Source organism: Cicer arietinum, chromosome 3 (genome assembly GCF_000331145.2).
Source record: "Cicer arietinum cultivar CDC Frontier isolate Library 1 chromosome 3, Cicar.CDCFrontier_v2.0, whole genome shotgun sequence".
NCBI classification, from domain to species: Eukaryota; Viridiplantae; Streptophyta; class Magnoliopsida; order Fabales; family Fabaceae; genus Cicer; species Cicer arietinum.
The window spans coordinates 65,074,063-65,088,829 of NC_021162.2; the positions used below are offsets into that span (position 1 = coordinate 65,074,063).

A 14,767-nucleotide genomic window follows, 5' to 3' on the forward strand; every position below is an offset into this window, starting at 1 on the left:
TGAACCGCTTCATCCAAGAGTTATACCACTAAACCACTGGGTACTTTGTGCAAACTTTGTACACTTTAAAAAACATATAATTTATTTTCCTTACTCTGTTGACCCAATATCTATAAAATTATGCAAGAAATTCTTCTTTTTTTTTTTTAAGAATGTTATAATTTACTGTTAAAAACATAACTTTTAGATTAAAAATTATTTTGAAGGTAAAACTAGTTCGACTCGTACATTTAATTATGTTAACATTAATTATATTATTTTTTTATTAAATCATAAATATGTACTGTTAAATGTAAAAAAAATAATTGCGTAACCATTCAATTATATCTGAGTGTTATTTTCATAATATAAATTTTTGAAAGACAAGATATCAAATTATCAAGGAGTAATTCAACAACTTGTTCTATTTAATATTTTTCATTAGTCAAAAGTTCTTTATAAAATTTCATAAAATTTTAAACTGTACTGTAGTTCATTAAATAACTTTAAATAAACATATAATATGTTTTTAATAATAAATTTTAAAATAAATAAATATTAATGGTCAATAAGATTAGTAAATTCAATAAGAAAATAAATTAGAAAACTCAATATTTACAATTTATAATTAATTATTAAGTTTGAGTAAAAATTTATTGAGCACAATATAACACTCCATAATTTTTTTTGACAAGTTCTTATAGAATAACTTAATTCTTCTATTTCAACAAATATTATCGTTAAAAAATATGTTTATTAGGGATGTATATAGTTTGAGGTGAGTTGTTTTAATCTAAATTTTACGTCTAAAACCAATCAATTTTATCTAGGTTAAGTTTAACTTTCAAAATATGTGATTTGTATATCAAATCTAAATTAAAATCAATTCGATTATAAGTGGATTGGATTCGATTTGCGAGTATTAAAGAAAAATATATTGTTTTAATTTTTAAAAAATATAATTAAATTTTAAATGCATGAGCATCTCAAAATTATAAAACTATATCACAATGTATCATTCGACATTTAAAATTCATCCACAAACACAATAAAATACTTAAATAAATTAAATTTGTTATAAATTCTCAAATATAATTTAATAACTAAATTTTAATTATAAATTAATAGTCAAAAAATAAATAAAAATATATATATCATGTCACTGAGTTAGATTTATGTATTTACGGATTTAAAATGTTAAATCTGTTATCCAAATCAAAAATCAATTAGCTTAAATAAGTCAATTCAAGTTAAATCAAAATTTAAATAAATTGAATTAAAATATAAACATCAACTAGATTTAAGAAAATACCTTCACTTAAATATAACATCAAATAAATATAAAATAAAAATATTACAATTCCAAACTAAAACAAATCAGTTATTATTAATCATTGCCTCGCGAACACATCGTGACTTACGTGTCAAATTTAAAACAAATCCAAATAATATAGCAACTATTCGTGTATGGTTAGTGGGACCTTCTTATTGGTTAATTTGACATATGATTTGTTTTTCATAATAAACTAATTAAAATCAACAAATTTCATACTATATATTAAAATATAAATTATCTTTATTCTTTTGAGGTTTTTATTGTTTCAATGACTTCTTTACTGTAATAACTGTCGCGATTTAAAAATTCGACTCGAATTTAATATAATTGTTATTAAAATTTATTTTAAAATAAAAAAAAAATTATTAAAAAACTCTTAAAACTGAAAAATTGTATTTGAAACTAAATTTTAATTTCAGAAATTGATTATATATAGAGAAGATGTTAACATCCTACAACATACAATTTATCTATAATTAATTATGCGCAATTTATGTATATTTAAATATATTAATTTCTCCTTATTATTAAATACACATATAAATTGTATTTTTAAGAAGATAATTTTAAAATAAAAATTGGCTAAAAGTAAAGAGAAGAAAGATTTTTTGTTATTGGAGTTGACAAAAGTGATATCTTGCTCCTGCGTATCTCCTAGTACGATAGAGAAATCAAAACTATGTATTTATTGTTAGAAAATGTTTGTGTGTTGCTTGCTTTCAAATAAATGTATTTTGTTGCAGAAATTTGATGTGGTAAAAAAAAAGATTGTTGATTTGATGAAGAAAAACAAAATACAAGTATGAGAAATTGATTTTAATTAATGTGTTTGGTTATTTGTTTGAATTTAGTTGAGAAAGTTTAAGATCACAAAATCATCACAACTCATACGTCTTGAACTAATATTAACAAGATGTCACATATCAGTTAATCCTAATTTATCTATAAAAATATTATTTTAACATTGAGACCACCAAATTGTCACAACTCATGTGTCGTAAATATATAATATTAATAAGATGTCACATCTCAATCAATATCATTTTTCAAAAATAAAATTTATTTGATATGTGTAAGCGTTAAAATTTGATATTAGATTTCAGGTAATAAAAAAAATATTACAAAGAGTAGTTAAAACAATTACATGGGCCTAGAGCGCGATCTACTAGGTAAGTAAATTAGAATTATGATCAAACATTTTGATTTGATAAAAGAAAAAAAACTAATATAATAATAGAATTAGAAAATTGAAAGAAGACTTTAGGTCTTCTATTGGTGGTTTAGGATGCTGCATTCAACATTTATGGCGACGAATCTCGGAAAATGTTTGGTGGCGAAAGAGGATGAATGTGGTGGTGTGCAGGTAACTAGGATATCCGCGACAAACGTTCGCATTGAGGACGTCAAAGGTGGGGGTCCCCAAATTCTTCACAGAGCGGCTAGTCGAAGATTGAGGTTTCAACGTAAGTTTTCTTCTCTTCATCATCAATGGTATTTTTCTTTCCCCTCACAAGTACTCTATTTCTATTTACATGATCTACTTTGACGAGGTAGTATAAAGTTGTTTGAGGTTGAAATAGTTGTTATAATGTATGGAGGAGTGTGGAAAGGAAGAAGGTAAGCTTGTTATTTCCCTTATACCTATTTATCTGTTTTTTATCTCACTTTTTTGTGTTGATTTTTGTTCTCAATTTATAAGTTAAAATGATGAATCTTTGAAAAAGTATAATTGTGACACATTATTCTTTATTTTTTCAACCTAATTTATGTTTGTTTTTCTTTTATCTTTTTTATATACTACTTTTTAAAGAAACTATTTGATTAAAAAGATGGTTCAATATATATATATATATAACGAGAAGATCATGCACATTTACTCTTCCACTTGAAAATTTGTGGTGGGTACAGAACAAAACAAAAATTTGATGAAAATGAAAAAAAAGAGCTCAGATGTGCCTGTTTTCGCCACCGAAGTAGACAATAGTGATGAACCCGTCACCACAATTGACACAATTATCATCATAGCTCGACAACATCAATCATTATGATTCGAACTCGGTTGAAGACCGCTTCATACAAGAATTATACCGCTAAATCACTGTCTACTTCATGCAAATATTGTATACTTTTAAAAACATATAATTTATTTTCCTTACTTTGTTTACGCAAAGAAATGATTTATTTATTTATTTAAGAAAAATATTATAATTTGCTGTTAAAAACATAACTTTTAGATTAATAATTATTTTGAATGTAAAACTAGTTCGACTCGTACATTTAAATATGTTAAAATTAATTATATATATTTTTAATTAAATCATGAGTATGTACTATTTAATGTAAGAAATAATTACGTGACCATTGAGCTCTACATTCAATTATACCTGATTATTATATTTTAATAATATACATTTTTGGAAGACAAGATATCCAATTATTAAGGAGTAATCCAACTTAAAGTTATTCTACTTAATATTTTTCATTATAAATATTAAATTTAATCACTCGAAAGTTTTTATAAGATAGATAAATTTGATAAATTTTCATAAAATTTTAAATTGTATTGTAGTTCATTAAATAACTTTAAATAAATGTACAATACCTTTTTTATTATTAATAATTTTTAAAATAAATAAACATTAATGGTCAATAAGATTAGTAAATTAATCAAGAACAAAAAATAGAAAATTCAATATTTATACTTTATAATTAATTATTAAGCTTGAGTAAAAAAATTATTAAACACAATAATAGATCTCAGTTTATTTTTTTTGAGAAATTCTTCTAAAATAACTTAATTATTCTATTTCAACGAATATTACCATTAAAAAAAAAAGTTTATTAGGGATATACACATGTTGACTTGAGTTGTTTTTATCTAAATTTGACTTCCAATCTAATTGATATCATTTAGGTTGAGTTTAACTTTTAACATGTGATTTGTATATCAAATTTAAATTAAAACAATTTGATTATGAGTGGATTGAGTTCGATTTGCGGGTAATAAAAAAAAATATTCTTTCAATTTTTAAAAATGTAATTAAATTTTAAATATTTGAACATCTCAAAATTATAAAACTATATCACAATGTATCATTTAATACTTAAAATTCATCAACACAGTAAAATACTTAAATCAATTAAATTAGTAATAGACTATCAAATATAATCTAATAATTAAATTTTAACTATATATCAATAGTCAAAATAAAAATAAAAATATATATGTCATATCAATGAGTTTGATTCATATATTTGCGGGTTCGAAATTTTAAATCTGTTACCCAAATTGAATATCAACGAACTTAAATAAGTTAGTTCGAGTTAGATCTAAATTTAAATGAGTTGAAACAAAATATAGATTGAATTAATTTGAATAATCAAATCTGCATATTTATTAACATCAATAAACTCTCTTCTTAATGTTTACAAATATCTATGCACAAAAATTAATGGCTTTGTAGAAAATATTGATTAATTTTATAGGGGATATCCCTTTTATCTTTCATATAAATGATTTTTAATGTAAAAAAAAAATGTACAATTAAATATCATTTTATTTAAAAACTGCACTGCATAGTATAATATGCCAGATTGAAGGGTTACAATGGACCCACCATGCAAAATTGATTTACATTTAGTATCCTACATTTGAATTAAAAACAAATGAATTCAGACATGTTAAAAATTTAATAAAAAATCTCAACATTATTTTAATAAATTATGATTTTTTTCTATTTAAGGTGATAATAATAACAATAATTTTTTTTGTTAGTATAATAATAATAAAATTTAAATATATTCTTGGTCATTTATTTTTATCAAATAGTTCATTATAGTTTTTTTTTTATAATTCATTTTCATTATTTATATTTTATAAATAATGAATATTAATAACTTTTTTACTATAATTGTTTCAAACAATTGTATGATAACTGTTGCAGTTTAATGAGAATCTAAAGAGAATTTTTTCAAATGCAAAACTATCATTCAATCAAAATGATTTTTTTTAAAGAATATTATAGTAGATTTATATATCAATATTGTTAGAAAAAATTGCAATGACTATAAATTACTATAACTTTTGCTGTAATAATGAAAATGACTAAAATATATAAGTTATAAATAATAAAAGACAAAAAATAATAAAATATATATAACAATTTAATTTAAACTTAATAATAATAATAATAATAATAGTAATAATAAAAATAATAATAATGATGATAATAATTTTTAAAAACAAAGATGCGAATTCAAAGGGAGAAGCGGATTAGAATGATCTACACGTAGATTAATTCATAAGATAAATTTTCCATCACTTTCCGGCAAAATCCACTTTCCCCGAGAAAAATAAAACCTAATAAAACACATAGATGCGTGGAAATTGAAATTGAACCAAACGATAATCGAAAGAAGATGCACAGTAACAACAACTCAGAAGGTAGCAGAAATAACAACAACAACACCACCACCACCATGAGCATTCTATCTTCTCGAACAAGCTCACGTTCCGTAACAGAAACCGTAAACGGTTCACACAAGTTCGTGATTAAGGGATACTCACTCGCAAAGGGAATGGGAGTTGGAAAACACATAGCAAGCGAGACTTTCACCGTCGGCGGTTACCAATGGGCAATTTACTTTTACCCCGACGGTAAAAATCCCGAAGACAACTCTGCTTATGTTTCCGTTTTCATTGCTCTTGCTTCTGAAGGTACCGATGTCCGTGCTCTTTTTGAACTGACTTTGCTTGATCAAAGTCCTAATGGGAAACATAAGGTTCATAGTCACTTTGATCGATCTCTTGAAAGTGGTCCTTATACTCTCAAGTATAGAGGCAGCATGTGGTTAGTTTCTCTTTCTTCATCATTTTCATTTCTCTTTAATTATTTTATTTTCTTATTGTAAATTTCTATTTAGTTGTATTATACTTATACCTAGTTTGAACTTTGGATTAATTCTCAATTTATGATTTGTAACATATAAAAGAAAGTTTTTATATAAGCATTTAAATTTTTATGGAGAAGTTTTAGGAAAATTGAGATTTAGAGGTTGATTTCAACTTAGAGTAGAAATTAGGATTGAAGAAGTTTTTTTCTTTCTTTCTTGTATAAGTGATTATGGGAAAGTTTATGTAAACTAGGTTTAAGCAGTTTTGTTGTGATAGGGTTTGGGTTATGAGTTGATTCATTATGAATTGTACCATGTTTGGAAAAGTTCTTCTGAAGTCTGTTTGTTGTTAAATTGTATCAATTAGAATGTACTGTGTCCTTGAATTTTAGTTTGGTAAGATTACAATGTACTTTGAAATTTGAATTGAATCAAGGGTGTGTGTGTATATAATGATTACAATGCTCGCCACTGTAACACTCCAGTGAAAAACTTTAGATGTTGTTTTGTACTTTGTGTATAATTAGAAGTAGTTAGCTATTCCATCCATTTTTGTCGTATATGATACAAACGAACTGATGATACATTGCTTTGGTGTTAGGGGGTATAAGCGGTTTTTCAAACGTGCTCAACTTGAGGCTTCGTCCTTCCTTAAGGACGACTGCTTGAAGATAAACTGCACTGTTGGTGTTGTTGTGTCGTCCATAGATTGTTCTAAATTGAACACCATACATGTTCCTGAATCTGATATTGGATCGCATTTTGGCATGCTGTTAGAGAATGAGGAAGGATCTGATATTATTTTCTCTGTTGGTGGAGAAAGATTTCATGCACACAAGCTTGTTCTGGCTGCTCGGTCAACTGCATTTGAAAATGAGTTTTTCAATAAGATGGAGGAAGATGACTGTGATGTAGTTGTTACCGACATGGAACCTAAGGTTTTCAAGGTAGCTCCTTTCCTTTAAAATGCCATTTGTCTCTCCATCCTTTTGCAGCTATATTTTATTCCGTTCTCCATGGGAACATGCATTTGCTAATTAATCAAGTGTTGCATATTATTTTCTTGGTTATCTAATGTTTCTTGACTCCTATATTGTTGAACAGGCTTTGCTTCACTTTATTTATAGAGACGCTCTTATAGAAGATGAAGAGCTCTTTATGTCACGTTCATCGTTCTTGCCTTCAATATCTGAAACATTTGCCGCAAAATTATTAGCTGCTGCAGAAAAGTATGATTTGCCAAGACTTAAGCTGATGTGTGAGTCTGTACTTTGCAAAGATATATCTATAGATTCTGTTGCCTATATTCTGGCGCTTGCTGATCGCTATAATGCTGCGGAGTTGAAGTCCATCTGTCTACAATTTTCTGCTGAAAACCTTGTTGGTGAGTTTGCTTATTTCCCACGCAAATATAGTCAGCTACTTTTAAGCTTACAATATATATTGGCACCACTTTGGTTCTGCAGAAATGAGTATTCTTCAGTAATATTTCATCTATTATTTGACAAACATGTAGATTATTGGTACATGCATAATCTTTCTTAAAGACATTAATACCTCAGATCAAATTTCATTATTACCAATATTCAAACCCAATATCAAACAAATGAGTTTTAGCCTCCAAGGTCTAAAAGATCTCATCTAAGCATTTAAAATAAATACCTTTGATTCCTTAAATGGATACGCGTATGATTCTAAGTTTCTAACACTTTACCAATTTTGAAGTATTTGGACTTCATGAAAAGGTACCAATATCCAGTTTTTATCATCAACAAATTTCATTCCCTATTTTATTTCAATGTTTTACCTTTGGACCTTTCTGTTAAAAAAACTATTTGTTTCTTTCTTCTTGCACTTAAACTCATGTCTTTCATTTTGTATTTAATTGAGGGTGGTGCAAATAGGAGGCAGGGAAAATTTTCCAAAAATGGAATTGCCACCAATTTATTAAAACTATTAAAAAATTGAGAACTTAAGTTATACTTAAAAAAAACTAAGGCTGGGAATTGCTTTTTAACAGGGAAGGGTGGAGACCTGAGTCACATAAAACACCCAACACCCTTATTTTAAGAGTATTACTGTGAATTTTGCATAAGTTGAAAATTAACTTGACCTCTTTTGATATAATAATTTTTTTTGTCAATTCATATATAAATTACAAGAGAAAAGTAATTGTACAAATTAGGTATTCAATTTTGAGGATTTACTATTGCACACCTGAAAGGCCAAAGTGAAATTTTATTTCAGAAAAATGAAATGACTTGAACCAATATTTTTGAAACCAAATAATTATTTGGATGTCACATATAGCCAAATAGTAAATGAAAATATATATGAAGTATGGCAATGAATAAAAATAAAATATAAGAAAATACATTTAGCCATAAAAGCCTTCTTATGATCAATAAAATTTATTTGAGGGAAAGTGGTCGGCACACATTAATCATGCCTTTACCCTTGTAATCTGAAAAATAAACCTAAACCTCATTTCTTTTCTATACATTGGAGTCACAAGGGTTGCCCAAAATGCCTACCAACTAAATCGAGATTTAGGCTTACGCAGTTGTGGAGCTTTGGTGGTTTTTCTGGGGGAGCCAATTAAATATATATGTTAATAATTATGTATCCTTATAAATCATATAAACAATGTGGCGCAGTGGCAAGAAGATTCGTAGTAAACGAACTTGCCCATGTTCGAGCCACGGAAAAGTCATTTTTGTAATATTCTGATAAAACTTGTGCCAAAATGCAAAATAAAAACATCATAGAGGAATCAATTCGGCGACCTATCGTGTGCAAAACTATGATTTGACCACTGCGCCACTTGAAATAATTGTTAAATGAATGTCAACTGTAATATATAATACTATATTTGGGGGAGCCATGGCTCCCACAAATATAGAAATGCAAAATAAAAACATCATATAGGAATCGATCCGGTGACCTATCGTTTGCAAGACTATGATTTGACCACTGTGCCACTTTAAATAATTGTTAAATGTATGTCAACCGGAATATATAGTACAATATTTGGGGGAGCCATTTCTCTCTTTCATAGAGATCCTCCACCACTAGGCTTGGGCCTAACTCAAGTCCAAAAACTTGCTCAAGTGATAAGGATTTCCTAGGCCTTATAAGGAATAATTTGGTCATTTCTAGTTGATGTGGGATCTTAACCCCCCACACCCTGGACTGAATATTTTAAGTCCGGACAGTTGTGCTAGGTGGCCTAATAATATAGATCTAATGCGAGGGAAAGAAGAAAGCAGCAATAAGTGCTGCCCAGCAATTTGATTTGATTTCCATTTTTCTTAATGATGTTTCCTGAATGGGTTAGGATTTGTATTATTAAGGGGATTCCTTAGTTGATGCTAAAATTTGAGATCAGTTTTCTTGATTAGTCAAGGTCCTATCAATCAATGATTTCTTTATTAGGGAGAGTCTTTAAAAGGGTGTGCATTTCTCAATGAAAAGGAAATCAAAATAGGACCCTGATTTGAGTATTCTAAGAAAGACTTTGTCTAGGACGAATGTTCTGTTTTCCCATTCATTTTCTAGATTTTACTATAGGCCGTAATCAGATTTTGTCTGTGTCAAGACCTGTGACTAGGTCCTACTTGAACGCACATAACAACTTGGTAACAGAGCTGGTTGTCATTTGCGACGCGGTAAATTTGGCAGCTAAGCTGGATGCCTTTATGGGGCAAATTGGCTGCACATTGATGTGTGCTGGAGGAGCAGGTGGCAGAAATCTCCATTGCTGTTGGAGGAACAGCAAAGGGGCTCACTTGGAGATAATACTGAAGAGGGCAAGCCGGCAAGGTAGTGGTGGCTACAGTTGTGCAGGAAATTTGGAAAACAAATCTGAACCACAGTCCAGGGGATCTATGGTACCAAGGTACTCATAAATGGATTTCCCTTTTTATGACAGCAGTGACAACCCTGTAGGATGGTTGAAACTGTGTGAGAAAATTTCTCGAATCAAAGGACTGCCGACGGATACAAAGTGGGCATTGGAATGAAAGCAAACTTTTCCTTTGGGAGTTCTAAACCCGTGTGAAGAATGGTTAATCACAATGAGAAGGAATTGCAGTGAAGAAACAGAGTTGGATGGACCTGTTTGGGTTGTGTGATGTGACAGTGCAGTTATGCAAGGATGGGATCTTATGCAAGTGATGATGCAGCATTGCTTTTGTCAAATGCCATAATTTTGTCCAAATTTTAGGGCTATTTGGCATTCAGTTAGGTTTGCAAAATCGGGATTTAACTCGCAATTCTTAGCAAGCTTGCACGAGATCACCTGAGTACGCCTTAGTCTGATTAAGAAACTAGTTTATTTGCGATTTTTACTTGATTTTCTTTCCTAAAATCGTAGCCTAGTGGGAGTTTAGTAGATATCTTGTGAGTTTGACAAGTGTGATTGGTATCCAAATGGAAAGATTTTAATACTGGAGTAAAGGCTTGATTGATACTCATCAGAATTGAATCATCCACTTCCAATGATGATAAGACATCCAAAACAACAATATTTGACTTCAAGGTCTTCGAAAGAGTTTTGGGCTTTATATTAGCTTTCAAATGGCACTGGTCTCATGCCCAAATGACCCCTACAACCCATACATGAGTCAAATTGTGGCGACATGGTTCCTGCTTTCAGCTTCAGGACTTTTCTACTACTTTTGGGCAATTTAAGTCCTGAAGAACCTGATCTAGGTCTTGGGATCTGTCTATTGTAATATGGATGTTAGCTTTTAAATATCATACCCCTACAGTTCCAGATATGCGCTCATTATTGTGCCTAGTTCATGTTTCAAGCATCAGACATTTGTGCACTGCTGTTGAGCATTTTGTAGATATCCATATTCAAGTCTTAAACTCTTGACATCAGTCATTCGTAGACCTGTTACTCTGCTTTTCAGCAAGACAAGAATCACTTTAACAACACATCTATAACTCAAGTTGTGCTAAAAATTCTACATTTTTTAGCCCCCAATCTAACTGTAGCATAATTAACGTAATTGTCCCCGTAATTATTGTAATTAGGATTTTGATTTGTATATTTTTTGTTCTAGATTTGTATTTGCACCAAATTCTGTTATTTGATCATAATAAAATACAGTTAGATTAATCTTCAGCATTTATCTTTTTTCTTCCCTTTGTGTTAAAGTCTAACATATCAAGATCAAGGAAAATATAGTATAAAAGAAGTTTTCAGAACTTAAGTTTGAGGGAATAAGAGATCTAACGGTTAGAAACTTTAATTCTTCAATTCAATTCCTTAATAAAACATTTACCTTTTTGTGTTTTTATTTATTTATCTTTGTCTCTTTTCTTTTTTGTTTCTGATATATGAAAATGAATATTTGGTCAAAAGAGGGTGTTAAATGGCCCGTTTGTCTAAGCAGTCATATAAATGGTGCTAGAAACGGAAGAAAGAACTTTTACACAGCTGCCCAGTTTATGTTATATTTGTACTAATACAATTTACTGTTAAATCATTCTCTTTGTAGACTTCTCAAATGTGCTCCTTAATTTGCACTCCCAACATTTTTCAGTGGCAACCCATCCTGGATAATATCTGTTTATCTTCTTGAATTTCATTTCAGTGGTAGCCTAAAAATCAGGAGTGACCAAGTAGTGTCCCTTAGTTGTATAACGATTGATTCTAATATCATTTCTTTCTTTATTCTGCCTGATGCAGCTGTGATGCAGTCTGATGGCTTTGAGTATCTAAAGGAAAACTGTCCATTGCTGCAATCAGAACTGCTTAAGACAGTTGCAGGATGCGAAGAGGAATTTAGTGGAGAAGGAAAATGCCGAAGTGTGTGGGCCCAATTTTCCGATGGTGTTGAGGATAATGACAGGAGTGTAAGACAGCAAACATGGGAAAACGGAGTTGAAAGAGGTCAGAACTTATGGGTTAACCTTTCTGATGGCGTTAACAATGATAGGAGTCCAGGGCAAGAAGCTTGACAAAGTAAGGTCCCATTCCTTGTTAGTTAGGCTCAAGTATAGATTAAACTCCATTGCAGGGACAACAATAACCCCCAGTTTGGATAGCGAAGGAGGGAGGAATGCAAAACAATGTAAAGCAAGGCGGCTGAGATACAGCCACCATTGTAACAAGACCGTTATTGTTTTTCTTTGATTTATTGGTTATAATATGATTACAAGGATGGAGTGGTAACAATAAGTAATGACATTGATCATTTTATGGAAGCTTGTCTGTTACATTATCATGAAGAACTGGTCTTGCTTTGCTTGACGGTTGCATTTCATAAAGAAAATTTGTTTTTAGACTGTAGACATTTATTGAGCCGTGCAGTTTTATATGAAACTAGTCCAGTTTCTTCCAAGCCCCGCTTCAATTCAGACTTGATGAGATCCATAAACCGTTGGATGCAGGGATCCATTGGGACAACTTGATGGGTTTGTGGTACCCTACCAGCTTGCAGTTCTTCCCTTAGCATTTTCCTTTTATTTCTGTTAACATTGTATCTGTTTTCATTTCTATTTTCTTTTTGGAGGGGCGAGTGGATGGTCTATACTGAACCAAAAGGCAGTATGGGAAAAGCCAGGAAAGGTAGCCCGTTCATTTTGTAACGTTAGTCATGTATCTCTTAATCATTTTCTAGCTTGGTGATTTAAAGATGTGATATTGTGCAATATTTGTGGATGTAAAAATTTAGGATAATGCATTGCTATATTGTCTTCTAATACATGTTCCTGTATCGAGGGCTTGAATTTTACTGTGATGTTGATGTAATACTGTGTTATGGTACTGTAGGTTGAACTATGCTGTCTATAGATAAAGCCTGTGTTGAATTTGGAATTTAGCTTGGACTCTCCTTGTCTCATATGTGCCTAATTCTTGTGTGTATGCTTGCATTGTCTTATCTCTCACTCCAGTTACCTTGGATTTGTTCTTCATACCATCTCGTTTGTTTAGTTTTATTATGATGCTAATTACTAGTTAAGGCATCTATAGTCTTATAGTCTAATATAGATTAGATTGATGAGATATATACATTTCCTGATAAGACATAAGTGAATATTTAATGATCTTGTTATTGATAGTTGTTTTAAGTATGACATATCTTGTTATTGATAGTGAATATTTAATGGTCTTGTTATTGCAAGAACAAGGGACATGTGTACCCTTGTCCAATCAATCTTCCAAGTTGACTTAATTTGTTCTTGAGTAACCCGAGTATGAGGTTCATTTGTTAACCTTGCTATCTCTATCTGTTGGAGTGTTCTATGAAGTTGCCGAAGAAGAAATAGCTATTGGGTTGTGGACAAAACTCTTTATGACAATATCAACTTGTAACCAACTGTCCTAAAGCGTGGTCTCTTTTATCTTTTCATGAAAGAAAGTATATCCATGAAAAACCGATTAGAGGAATTGAATCTTATCTTGATAAAGCTTCAAGAATAGATGTCTTGACACAATTTTCAGATTTTATTTTAAATTTTTAATGATAGTAATTAATTCTTAATTTTTGTTAAAGAGAAGAGTTGAATCCGTAACTTTTATTTTTTTTTATTTTTTTATCATTTCAATGTGTATATTCTTTCTTCAAATCATCTATGACCTTTGAACTTTGAGATGCAGTAATGTTTTCATTAATATTTTTATGTTTTTTTATGAGAGTTCTCTAACCATTGGAAAAGAATGCTATACTCATTCGACTTACAAGTCTAACTACCAATTTTGAGTTGACCCAACTTTAAACTCCAATTTTAATAAACTCAAAAATAAAAATTAGTTTATTTAACTGTACTCGCAATTAATTTGATAGAAGGTAAATTTGCAGTGAATTTTTCTATAAGATTTTTAATATTTTTTTCATCTTAGTTTTCACTTTTTTTTTTTGTTAGTTTGATTTTATATGTAAGTTTTTTTTTTTTTTTTTTTTTTTTTATAATTGAGTTGAAATTTTAAATATTAATATGTTTATTTTATTATATTTGCTAAGTATTTGTTGTTTTTTATATTATTTTAACAGAAAAATATTTCTTGTTACGAAAGAAGTTTGACAACAAAGAAAAAAAAATACAGTTAATATTTAAAAATCATAATCACCAACTTAGTGAAAAGGAGTACACATTTAACTATATTTTATGTAAAAGTTGTTTAATAATTGATTAATCATAAAACCATATAATAGTTGAATGTGTATAACTCAAACAAATCAATAAAATTTGGGAGACTAAAGTTGTTTAATAATTGATTAATCATAAAACCATATAATAGTTGAATGTGTATAACTCAAACAAATCAATAGAATTTGGGAGACTATTTCACTTATTAGGTAAAATAAATTTGTTTAAACTCTCGACTTTGATATTTTTAAAGAAATGGGAGACATATATTGATGTTCTAAACAAAGACATAACAAATGAAGAAGAGGGAAAAGTCTACTACGGAAGAAGTAGGTAGGAGTGTAATAATTATTACAAATAACCGTAACAAATAGAAGCCCGTTAGAAAAAAGAAATGAAGGAATAGTATGATAAATAATATATTTAGATAAGGATAGATATGAAAATGTGAGA

The 14,767-nt window shown here is 29.4% G+C and overlaps 1 protein-coding gene and 1 non-coding gene across 2 annotated transcripts; one reads left to right on the forward strand and one right to left on the reverse strand.

Moving 5' to 3' along the window:
• Window positions 1–3,257: 3,257 nt before the first annotated feature.
• On the reverse strand, window positions 3,258–3,343 carry LOC113785973 (small nucleolar RNA snoR114). The gene has a single exon (XR_003472156.1). It is a non-coding gene; the product is annotated as a small nucleolar RNA snoR114 (small nucleolar RNA).
• Window positions 3,344–5,599: 2,256 nt separating this feature from the next.
• LOC101496072 (BTB/POZ and MATH domain-containing protein 4) lies at window positions 5,600–13,044 on the forward strand. The gene is made up of 4 exons (XM_004493156.4): window positions 5,600–6,165; window positions 6,810–7,155; window positions 7,313–7,592; window positions 11,910–13,044. Exons 1-4 carry the CDS (start codon window positions 5,735–5,737, stop codon window positions 12,179–12,181), a joined length of 1,329 nt encoding a protein of 442 aa, XP_004493213.1. The 5' UTR covers window positions 5,600–5,734; the 3' UTR covers window positions 12,182–13,044.
• The last annotated feature ends 1,723 nt before the right edge of the window (window positions 13,045–14,767 follow it).